The following is a 12,754-nucleotide window of genomic DNA, read 5'->3' on the forward strand; positions in this document are numbered from 1 at the left end:
AGCCTTATCTCCACAAACATAAAGGAGCACAGAGTAAGAATGAGATGGATGGATGCCAATGCCAGGCTGCAGTTCCCAGTCAAGAGCTCATCTACAGTAAATCCAGCAGCAGCATTCTTATGCATCCTTTTTTTTAACACATCACTGTGAGTTCTAACATGCCTCCATAAAAGACAGCTGTGTTCCCACACTAAAGGTAAAAATATTCAAAAGTATGCACATCAACTCCTACCAACGCAGAAAGGAGTGCTGTTCCATGACCAGGGCATCACACCATACCTTTCTTTTTAGTGCCTTGCTTAACTTTTACACAAACAAAGTCATCTCCTTTTTCAGAAAGTCCCAAAATGTGAAGAAGCTTTTCCACTTCACTGACATTATTGGGACATATTACACAGAAGGCATCTCCGGGCTGGTACTCAAAAGCTGTATCCTGTTTTAAAACATGAAACATTTCTATTAAATCTTACTAAAACCAAGACATTACCATTCCTGACAACAACCTTCCCACTATTCTGCTCACATTAAGTCAAATATTTTTACTCTGTACTAACACTTCCCTGTTTTGAGCACATCAGAAATGAAGTAGTCATGTTTTCTTTTCAGGCTTAACCTTACTAATTAGAAAAAGTCTTTCCTTATCAGGTTTAAATATTTGGACACTCTTTAATGAGAACTGCTGAGCAGCCCAAACAGAAAGAAAATAAATACGTATTAAGAGGTTGTGTTATATAATCAGCCCAGATCATTAATTACTGATGTTCTACATTTTCTAGTTTTAGAAGAGCAGAGAAATGAAGTCCTCATAATTAATGCAACTTTCTATAGACACACATCATCACTAAAAGAAAATTTGCTGGATAAACTATTTGATGAATTGTGAAAGAAATTACCAGAATTCCTTTAATTTTTTGGAGGAAAAGAAGAAAAATAACCAGACAAAAGCACAGTGAAAATTCAAATCTTAAGGTCTAGATTCTGCTTAGCTGCCTGAGATTCTTGTGTGCAACTGCTGAAACTGTGGTGTGCAACTCAAGCTTCTGCTTGTTAAAGGAACATGAAGAATTATACCTCCATCATTATGTCTCCCCTACGCATCAGGTGAGTGACCTGCATACACAGACTAGCAAGAATGTTAGGTGAAAAAGGTAAGAAAATGCTTTTATTTTCAGTGGGGGCTGATGACAGAATGCATATAAACATACAAATACATGCATAAAACCATGTCGCTCAAAGAAACAGTTGCTCGAAACTTAACAGATTATATTTATAACTGAGATTTAAAGATATCTCATGTACATTGAGACAGATTAGGCTAAGAGAGTCCAACAAAAGGTGCTGCCAAAAATCACAATATCCCAAAAGTAATATTCTATCAATTTGGGAAACCACTCAAAAGCAACACCTTTTCCAAGATTTCTCATAAAGATTTCTCTCTGCCTGCCTTTCATCTTCAGTATACAAAGTGTGATGTTCTCTGAATAAACTAAACCAGTTTTTTAACTGAGGGTAACCAAGGTTGACAGTTTGAGTAGCATGTTAACAAGGCACAGCAAATGAATGTCAAAGGCAGAAACAGTGCTCAAGAGCTAACAATTCCTATTGCTTGATACTATTAGTGAAATTACTACTTGTGTAGATTACCCACCATAATAAACAGTCACAATTTACTATACAGTTTCTGAATATTCTTCAAGTTTTATACTTACAAACTGAAAGATTACTAATTTTCAATATTCCCTGACTGCCTTTCTCCACTGCAAATTCCCTTCATAAAGGTATTTAACTCAATATGGTATCCATGGAACAACAAAGTAGTTAACTTGACACTGTTCCTGTTTTGACTTCCATGGAGTCCTATTTTTCAGCAAATAAATAAACCTTTACATTTACAAAATGGATCAGCATAAGCTGACATCCTATTGAATAGAGAATTATTTTTTCTTTTTGAACAGTCAAATAAGTAATTTTTTCCCCTCAGTTGTTATACATAACACACATGATTTTCACCCTTTATTTTACCCCACTAAAGAAAAAGCCATCACCAACTTACTGCAATATCAAGCTCTAAGAGCAATGCAGTCTTTATCGCATCTTCCCTGGTGAGCTGAACTGCTCTTGTAACTGGCACTTCAAAGGTTCTTCCCTCTGAGATAAGTGAAGACAGATGCGGATTCTGAAAAAGACGACACAAAAACTTACACTAAAAATGCAAATCAGCTTTATGACATCTTACTATGACATACAGGAATTGGTGTTGGTACAGGTTGTTTTTGAAACAATGCTAGAAAACAACTCAAAACAATACAGAAAAACATGAATCTTCTCTACACATGTAGTGTTTTGCTCTTTATAAAAAAACACATCTAAGCAATAACTGGCATATATTCAATTACAAAAAGTCAGTAGGCTTGAACAGTCTAATGGGCCTACATTATTATCAAATGCAGCAAGCTGTTTCATTTTTCAAGAACTGCCTTGAAAATAGCCAATTAGAGAATGGCATTTATGTTAAACTCCAGAAAACTCCTGCCTAATTAAAGGATTATTAGGTGTACAGAACGGACATAAGAAGTAAGAACAGAAGTTACATCATTGCAGGTTTACAGCTTAAGGCTTTGTGGTCCATTTGGGGTCTACTATTACAGGCAACTTATAAAAGGATTTTTAAATTAGAACTAATGAGCAAAACCCACTCTACAAGACAGCATCATGTTATAACACAACATTCCTACACAGGTAAAAATGTGCCCCAAGTATGGCAAATGGGCACCAAGAATAATGCCAGATCACATATGTCAAAGGCTGCCACTTGAAGATCAGAATACAGCCCTCAGTTCTCCATCCCAATAGTCAGCAAGTTCCATTTGAGATCAATGCAGACAAAAATAAAAAAAGGCAGGAGAGATAACAAATGCCTTTAACAATACTCTGTCAAATGTAAAGGAATCTTCCTACCAACAGAAGATTATTTGTTAATCTGAAGATCTCCTATTTAAAAAAGGAGACAAGAACATCACTTGAGGCCAACAGTTCTTTGTTTTCTTAGAATTTTGACATGGTGATTAATAGCTTGGGCCATATCAAGTCATTGTGCATCAGCTGGACTGTTGTAACTGTCTATGCTTGTATTCCCTCCATGTCAAATTCAAGGCATAATGAAACCAAGATTTAAGCTAAATTGTATTATCTTACACTTCCCAGAAATGCTTTAGACCAACTCACTATTCTGCTCTGCTATCAGAATGCAACAACTTGGTAATTCAACCCTGAGACTCAACAGCCCAAGGCAAGATCATTTAAGTAACTGGAGAGATCATGTACCAGACCTTCTTTAAATGGCAGGAAGTCTCTGTTTGGAAATATCCAAACCTCACCTTGATGAATTTCAAAACACACAAACTTCAGCTCTGCTTGGCAAAAAATATCCATAGCTGCTGTTGCAATGTGAGATACCAAAAAAGCACGTGAATTGTGTGATACCTGCAAAAACAAACATGACCCTACATAGAACCTACTTGTTAACAAGTCTAACCAACTATGTCAAAAATAGTTCCAAAGGAAAAAAACCCACAAACATGCATTTGATTCTTTCCAGGGCTCAAGATGATCACCCTGTTTTATATATGAAATCTGGACTATAATCTTTAATCTGTCACTGAGTTCCAGATTAGCAGATTCAGCTTTTTCCATTTGCTGTTCCAAAGCAAAATTAACTTTTTTTTACATACAGAAAGGGCATCAGTATTAGAACCTGACAAACTATTTCAGAGATCAGCCTGAATATATGCTGACTTTAAGAAAACAAGCTCTTTTAAGGACTGTAGCACCACATTCAACCCAACTATTCAAGAGCACCTCTAAATCGTAAACCTGAAGAATTTGGATTATTAAATTCAATAACCCCAGCAAAACCAACAATACAAGGCTTAAAAGAAAAGCAAAATTATCCAGTGTTTAAATCCATACACTCTTCCATAACTACATTAGCTAGACTAAATGATTCTCTCAGCATTTCCATTAACAGCCACAACAGAGAGTGTCAGAGTCTGAGGGTACTAAAGGGCTTCCAGGATCATGAGCAGACACACACCAGAGGACTGGGCCCAGAACCCCCACGTCAGCTCAGTACTGCTTCTTCAGCCCTGGCCACAGTTACATTACAGCAGCACTGGTCAGCAGCTGAACCACAACATGCCCATGACTGGACACAGATCCTGTGGATCCAGGCCTAGATCTTGAGACCAGTTTCTTGGCTTGGGCCAAGATTCCTACAAACTTGCCTGATGATCTGCACTCTTGGCTGATCCGGGCTGCCACCTCCTGCTTTGCATTGCTTGGGTAGTGGGTAGCAATGCTGGATTTGTTACCACACTCAGCACCTGGCTCCCTGTCATTTAAAAAGCAGCCAGGCTTCACTGCTTCCTTGCATGGATAACTGAAACATCTGCCCACTGCAGGCAACCAGAAAAGGCGAGTCACTCCTGCCAACATGATAATTCTTTTCTTAGTACAGCAGGTGTTTGTTCAATGTGGCTTCAACAGGAAAAGCATACCGGCTTTTGATCTACAGTTCATCTTTTATTTCCCTCAGTAAAATAATGATCATGTTTTCACAATGACAAGTTTCTCCATTACTAAGTATGCAGCAAGATTTTGAGCAATTTTACAGCCTCTTAGTGCATTCTGAAAGGACAAAAAATTTAAACAGAAACTTTACTGTACTCACTACAGCAAGATGTTTTCACTATTATAAGCCAAAGAGGATTTGAATTCTTGCCTTCCTGACAGTGCAATACAAACTTACTATTTAGCTGAATTTGATCTTGACATAAGTGTCCATAACCCATATGGTGGCACCTACATTCAATATAAATGGACTTTTTACTTAAAATTCAAAAGCCCTCCTGCATTTGGGGGCATATCTCCATTATGTAAGCATTCACTTGCTCTTTTGAGCCTCATGTAGGAGTATACACTTTTACTCCTACAAGACCTAGAGGCTTCCATCACTCAAAGAGAAGTCCTTACCTCACCCTGGATGTCCTGAAACTCCACCTCTATATATTCTGGTGGCAGGGCAGGAATATTAAGAGCAGACTGAGAGACAGGAGGGACAGAATGAACAAGTGAAGGTTCGGTGTCTCTAGCTGGAGGCACAAGATTGATGTCATCCAGTTTCTGTGACAGAATATCAGAACCCCTTGCTCCCTCATCTTCTAGCTTCAAATTCTGTACTTCAGAGCTTAGCTTTAGCTCATGCACAGCATGTGGAGCTGTAGAGAAAGAGCTGGAAACGGCATTGACAGCATTGTTCATGTCTTCTTTCTCTTTCTGCAATTGTAATGCTTCCTTGAGGGCAAGCCAAAGTCCATCAATCCATGGATCAACCACTAATTCCAAACTGGGAATGGAGGGGAAAAAAAGAGGAAATGCATGGATGAATTATTCTGACTTCCTGGACTGGTAATTTACAGATGATGAAAGACCACAAAAGCAAAAAACATGATTCACTTTCAATTTCTAATATATATCTGCAGCTGTTATCAAGATTACTTCTTTGTAAGAAAAAAAATTATTTAGTTGTTACCACTATGTAAATTTACGTAGTCTAAAATGTGTAACAGCCTTGCTCTTCTATCAGTTTCTCATTTTTATTTTCATATGCTGAACTTTATGACAGAAAGTTGCAGGAATAGCAGCAGAATATGCAACTTTTCATTGTGCAACAGCAACATCAATAGCTTACAGGAATGGCCCATTTTTATTATTTCAGAACACAAGAGGTAAGTTTTATGGTTATGACAATGTTTGTGTTCAACTACCTTGCACAGAATAGTTCAAAATAAATAAGCCAAGACTGCAGCCTACAGGCCAGAAAGAATAGCAGAACAGGCAGTTGTTTTCTTACATAATTCCTCTACAGTAAAGAGAGAAATCTTCTTATATAATTACTCTAAAGTGATCCTCTGCCCATCCCCAAAAGAGGAAAAAAAAAAAAAAGGAAATTACATTTTCAAACCCCTCTACTTACTCTGACTTATTTAATTTCTAGAACTGCTAAATACTAATTTTCCAGGCATTACACTTTAAAAAGGGAATTTTACTTAATGGCTGTTGAGACTGAAAAGGCATACTGTGCTCAGGCAGAACTCATTTCTATGAGGTGCTGAGTATCCAGCTTTGATGGACTTCAAACGGTTCAGAACATTTAGCCAAATGCCTACACAAATACTGCATCATGAAGAAAAAAATCCAAACCCATTCAGCTCTTACCCTACAGAGTCATCTGCTAATCCTGTGTCATAGAAATGCTGGGCACCAAGCTCTTGAAGTCGTCGGTCTACTGTCCTTCCACCATTACAAAAAAACATGTACTCTGAATCTCCCAGACCTAGCAAATTCAAGGAAAGAGGAATTGTGTCAACCAGGCAGCCTCCCAGGCTACAGAAAGTCAGGACAGACTTTTCTTGCAGGCAAACAGAAGAATCAGGTATGTTGGAACAAGTCCACAAGAGGGCACCAAGATGATGAGAGGGATGGAGCACCGCTCCCTGGAGAAAAGGCCTGCATAATTGGGTTTGTTCAGCCTTGAAAAGAGAAGGCTTTAGGAGTGACTTAACTGTGGCCTTCCAGTACCTGAAGGGAGCCTGCAGGAAAGACACGGGGGATTTTTACAAGGATATGTGGTGACAGGACACAGAGGAATGGCTTCGAAGTGAGAGTAGGTTTAGATTGGAGGATAGCAAGAAAGTCTTTACTGTGAAGGTGCTGAAGCACTGGCACAGGTTGCACAAAGATGCTGTGGATGCCCCATCCCTGGAGTGTTCAAGGTCATGTAGGATGGGACTTTGAGCAACCTGGCCTAGTGGAAGGTGTCCCTGCCCATAGCAGGGGGTTAGAACTGGATGATCTTAAAGGCCCTGTCCAACAAAGGCCTTCTATGATAAATACAATTATAATATCTATATATACCTAAACGCTGGCATATTTAAGTGTATTATTCAGATGCTACATTGAATCTGAATATACATACAAGCATATTAATTTCAATCAAAATTGTGTTTGTCCCAAAATGGGGCTGAAAAACTGTCTCCCTCCTTCCCAAATGCAAGACAGAGAAATACTCTGAAAACACTTTGCTTTCAATATTTCACATGTCAGAAGAATACTGTTTTAGTTTGAGGCCTTTAAAATATACAAAATTCCTCTAACAGGAAAAATATAAGGAACTGAAAACTGATAAACCATGTGTGAATTACTGAAATAAATGATCTTTCAGGATTAAGTTGTTAATAATGTCAACAACATGAGACAGTATTAAAAGAAATTAAAAAATATTAGAAACTTGGGGGGAAAAGAAAGGATCAAACATAGCAGTGATTTTAAACAAGAAGAAAGCTGAAACATCTGCATGAGGGACTATAGTCCAGCAATTTCCTCTGCAGGAATCAAAGATTTCTTTGCAGATCTTGTTTCACCTGCACTGGGTTTTCTGCTCCTTAACAGCTGTGAAGCTGTTTTAGATGAAGATGCTCCTTGTTACTGAACAGTCAGTGCACTCAGGAGGTTACGTCCATGGAAGATCCAAGATTTTAAGAGGTCAACCAAATCACTGACCCACCCCACAAAAATGATCAATCGTCCTTTAGAGATGCTGGCCCAGCAATTCTAAAGACCACTGGTTTTAGGTCCATCTTCACAAATTCTCTAAGTAATCCACACCCCTGGTTCACTATTGCTATCATAATTTTTCACAGCCTGACCCTTTCTTGTGTGCAAATTCAAACCACTAGATCTTGATTATTTCCACTTATACTGGTTTTGGCTGGAATTGTGCTAGTTTTCCTCATCATAGCGAGTATGGGGCTATATTTTGGATTTATGCTGGAAACAGTGTTGACACCTCAGGGATGTTTGGTATTGCTGAGCAGCACTTACACACAGCCAAGGCCTCTCCCCTTCCCTCCCCAGCGAGGGGGGTGGGGGTGCAAAAAGTGGACACAACTGGGACAGATGACCCCAACAGAATGACCAAAGGGACATCCCACACCACATGGCATCATGGTCAGACATAAAGCTGGGCAGAGAAGAGGCAAGAGGAGGACATATGCAGTGATGGCATTTATTTCACTGCTACATTGTGATGGAGCTCTGCTTTGCTGGAGATGGCTGAAACACCTGCCTGCCCATGGGGAAGGGTGAATGAATTCCTTGTTTTGCTTTAATTGTGTTCATGGCTTTTGCCTTCCCTATTAAACTGTCATTATCTCAACCCACGAGTGTAATCACTTTTACCCTTCCTATTCACTCCTCCATCCTACCAGGGAGGGCTTGGGGGAGGGAGAGAGCAGCTTGGTAGGGCTTGGTTTCTGGCTGTGGTTAAACCATGATGCCAACTAATAATGGAGCATTCCCCTCCCCTTTTAACAGCCTTTTTTTTTTTTTTTTCCTTTTAAGAGGACTTTTGCTTTCTCTCAAGTACAGTACTTGGAGCAAACATTTAACTGGACCAATTTAGATGGACACCATGAATGTATTTTAAGACTGATAACTTGTTAAACTTGAATCAAATTTGTAATTTAGACATCATAATTCCTGCCATAATAAAATTCAGGGTTAATATAATACTTATCTTTACACATACACATATGCATGCAGTCAGCTGTGAAAAACCTGCCCATTTCACAAACTGTTTGTATAACTAGGCAATAGCATAATAACTTCTCAAAATGCTACATGATTAGGATGCATATAGTTCAGACTTCCACATTATATATATCCAGTAGAAACTGCCTTCTAATGGATCCCTTCCTTATTAGAAACTCACTCCCATCTATCAAATTAAGCTTGTCAGGTAAAAATAACCTAGGTTTAAATAGACATTTATGGGGTTTGTTTACAAATGAAATTTAAAAACTCAACAAACTAACTTTACCGTCAGCTCAAGATACTTCCTGCATTTTGCCAAATCTGTATTTTGCTTATCCATCTTTAAGCCAAAGGTACATTCATTCTCTTGATGAGTACAACATTCAAAACTAAAATATTATTGCAAATTTAAAGGGATGGGAAGATTTAAGGTTTTTACTTTTAAGAACATTTTATACCGCCTTTCCCTCTGTAGAGAAAAATACCCAATGACTCACACAGTCAAGTAAACTAATCTAGTTTAATAATCCCTGTAGAGACTTGACATGAAATTTAAACTTCAAACAGTTACAGACAGTAATAGATAGCTACTATAGTAGCTTATATCATATAGTTTTTTATGCAGAGAGAAAATTAAGCTATAAAAAATTACATTGGTAGCTTACATTCATATAATTTTGTGATGTTTTTCCTTTATTGTTCATAGAGGACATTATATAAAACTGCTGTTTATAAAAACAAATATTTTATAATGTTTATACGTTTTATAAGCACTTAAAGAAGCCCAAACCACCTAGTCAGAAATAAATGAAATATAAAAATTATTCACTGACAGACAAGTTCTGCAATAATATAGAAAATACTAAGTCACCTAGCAATCCATACTGGAGATGTGCAAAATGATCAGGAGGCAAGGTCTTGTCTTGAATTTTCTTCACAAACTTGCGGGCAGTGTCCGGTGGGTCTCCTGTCCCAGTAGTGGAAATAACAATAACTACAGGATCCTTTTCTGTTTCCAGGTTATACTACAAGCAATACAACAAGTTAAGTTATAAGGTGCCATTGATACATAATTGTGGCATTAGATACTCTATCTCCCACCTTTCTTCTTCCCAAGTGTACACGAAAACCATTTAATCACATTTTACCTATATTAAGCCACAGAAAGTCTTTCAAGTAATTACATGCAATTTTCGGGATGCAACTTATGATCATATTTGGAGTTTTCAAGACCAGATTTGATAAAGCCCTGAAGAACCTGCTCTGACCTCAACTGACCTTGCTGCAAGATGACATCATAAATATCCTATGATCCCATATACAAATGTCCAAGTGCAGCATTTTGAGCTAGTACGTACATGAAGAATAATTCACAACTGCACTCAGACAGACAGCTTAAACACTCAGCTCTTACAGTATTTTGTTTGTCAAGCGGAAAATCTATTTCTGAATATTTGATCACAGTCACACAGCCATAACCCTCATGATTTCACACAGCTAAGTGGGGTGGGGCCATACAAACTGAAGGGAGCATTTCTAAGGTCCATTAAGTATCATTTGGTCCTGTCTGATAACTTCCATGTTACAGAATCATAGTATCCCAGAATTAACTAGGTTGGAAAAGACCTTTGAGATGATCACACCCAAAAAACCCCCCAGTCCATCTGGAAGAACTAAGGTAGCTCTGAAGAGTGATAATCAGACTCTACAGTCTGATTAATTTTTGTCCATTCACCCTTCCCCCAATTCACTTGTCTCTCCTTTGCTAATATTGGTCTCCCACATTTCCCAGAGTTTCATGGGGCTACTCACATTATACCAGGCTGACAAGAACTGCGTGTCAGTTCCATAAATTTGGATCTCATGCAACCATTAATAATTTCTGAATTAAAAAGCCCTCCGAATCTTTGACTATCCCATCTTTAGCAGGCTGCAGCACTGTGCCAATGTGCTGTCGGTCAGGTCATCCACACAAATGGCTCCTGCAGCACTCCTATGGCCTATGGATAGTGACCTCTGTGAAACACAGCTCCAGTCCAGTGCTTGGGAGTGACCTCTGGAGACCACCTAGTCCCACCCCAAGTATTACAAACAGTGCTGCACTCAGTCAGCTATAACTGGCTGAATTTTGAAAACTTCAAATGGTAGAGATTTCCCTTTTCTGGGCAGCTTTTTCCATGCAGAACTTCTCCACCAGTGTCAAAGCTGAGTTTATAAGGCAGCACTCGATAGATTTGGCCTCCTGTTGTCCAGTTTGGCTCACATAGGCTACTATTAGAGCATTCCTTAGACTCCTTTATGCCATAATAACCTAAGCTCCTTCTACTGCTCCCTGTGGGCTGCAGTTTAAATCATCTCCCAGCACTCTAAGTTTAATAAAAATAATAAGACTATGAGAAAATAGAAAGATTGCAAGAGGTGCTGTGTTTTACCCAGAGCAGCTTCAAGACTCCAATTCAAAACTTCAGATTTTGAGGAGTTATGTTCCAAAAACCTCCCTCCATACATCACTCTAATCTTGTCAAGCCATCTAAAGAATTACCTGACACCTACAACCCAAAAAGGCCAGGAATACACAGAAACAGACTAAATCGGTTTTGCTTTTGGCAATGTTTCCAAATCTTCCCTGAAGAAGCTAAAAGCAGTTGCATGGTAAACTTAAATTACTACATGTCTTGCCTCTGACAGTGGCCTACAGCAGAAGCTTAGAGAAGCACAAGTGAACAGAGTAAACAAGCAAGGATATTCCCAGGGCACTTTGCCAGACTTCAATGAGCTGTGGCCCAGGAACCTTCCAAACACAGCTTTTGTCTTTTACAAGTTCAGGCAAACCCCAAGTACTCACAAAATCCTGAGACTTTCAAAATTGAACTCTAAGTTGTACAAAAAAAGGCCTTAAGGGTCCTGTTGCAGTAAGGACTCGGATTTTCAAAACTTCCATAGCTGATTTGATAACACAGACCCACAGCTTCTGCAGTGCATTGCCACAGGTGACTACCACACTCACAAAGAAAAGCAAATTCTCAAAGTAAAGAAAGTAAGGGTCTACTGGTATCACGTGAGAATATACACTAAAATGAGCTCCATTAAAAAAAACAAAAAATAGACAAGCTCAGGAAGTATGAAGTGCTGTATTAGAACAGAAGAATGATTAGCTCACTACGTTATTGCTAACTCCACTGCAGATTTTCCTCTGCAAACCTGGACACCTTTTGAAAACTAAACACTTGCTAATACAGGTTCTGCAATGATTTGTGTCAATTACTGGGAGGTTTGCTCCATTACCAGACCAGCAAGAACCTGACACAACCACGAAGTTTTTTACTCTATCTTCCATTTCCTCCTATATCCTTTGTATTTCAGGTTTGTCTCACTCTTTCTCTTTTCTTCAAACATTCTCCTCAGCTGAAGACAGCAATGCCACACAAGAGCAGTGAGCAGCCAGCTCAAGCTGTGCATGGTTGCTGAAAGAAGATGATGGGATCAAGCAGCCAGGTTTGTCTCATCCAGAATAATATATATCATGACAAATGTACTTATTCAGATAATTCATCCAAGGCTGACTACACACACTGTGACCCAGGATGATCTCCATTTATCCTCCCATTTTTTACTGCTCCTCACTTCCACTTCATTTCAGTCTTCATAAAATGTAATCACCATAATCAACTAAAGATTTATGACCTTATCTCACCCTTGGGACTGTAGGTGAGACACTACTTGGAAACAGCCAGTGATCCTGAGACCTGAGCAGTATTTGACCATTCACTTTTGAATGGCAAGAATTACTATTACTGGCTCTGTAACGACCTATTCCATCCACAGACCTTCACAAGGTCTGAAAATATCCAAAAGCTACATAAAAACAGACTTTCTAAGTGGCAAGTAGGGGAAAAAACCAGAAGCCTATCTGTGACAAGACTTACAAAGCTGCAGAAGTTACTTTTTTCTCAGTGCCCAATTCTCAGATTCTCAATTCATAATTAATTTGCAGCTCTGAATTGTCTTGCCAAATTTGGCAAAATACATTTATTTAAATGGCAGGCCAATAACAGGGCTAGAAATGTTCTATCACTTTCCTGAAACTAATCTCCAAACCTGT

At 38.7% G+C, this 12,754-nt stretch overlaps 1 protein-coding gene across 3 annotated transcripts in view; it reads right to left on the bottom strand.

Annotated features, from left to right (window-relative positions):
• The window catches only part of MTRR (5-methyltetrahydrofolate-homocysteine methyltransferase reductase), a 28,408-nt gene that overhangs the window by 10,644 nt on the left and 5,010 nt on the right, over window positions 1-12,754 (bottom strand). For 2 of the 3 annotated variants that reach the window (XM_059855022.1, XM_059855013.1), the window contains exons 3-7: window positions 9,524-9,677; window positions 6,277-6,394; window positions 5,032-5,404; window positions 2,054-2,176; window positions 280-433 (exon numbers count right to left, since the gene is read on the bottom strand). In XM_059855022.1, the coding sequence (XP_059711005.1) occupies window positions 280-433; window positions 2,054-2,176; window positions 5,032-5,404; window positions 6,277-6,394; window positions 9,524-9,677 (922 nt within the window). The remainder of the gene's footprint in view (window positions 1-279; window positions 434-2,053; window positions 2,177-5,031; window positions 5,405-6,276; window positions 6,395-9,523; window positions 9,678-12,754) is intronic. The other variant, XM_059855031.1, reaches the window with a different exon arrangement.

Source organism: Haemorhous mexicanus, chromosome 1 (genome assembly GCF_027477595.1).
Source record: "Haemorhous mexicanus isolate bHaeMex1 chromosome 1, bHaeMex1.pri, whole genome shotgun sequence".
Taxonomy (NCBI): Eukaryota; Metazoa; Chordata; class Aves; order Passeriformes; family Fringillidae; genus Haemorhous; species Haemorhous mexicanus.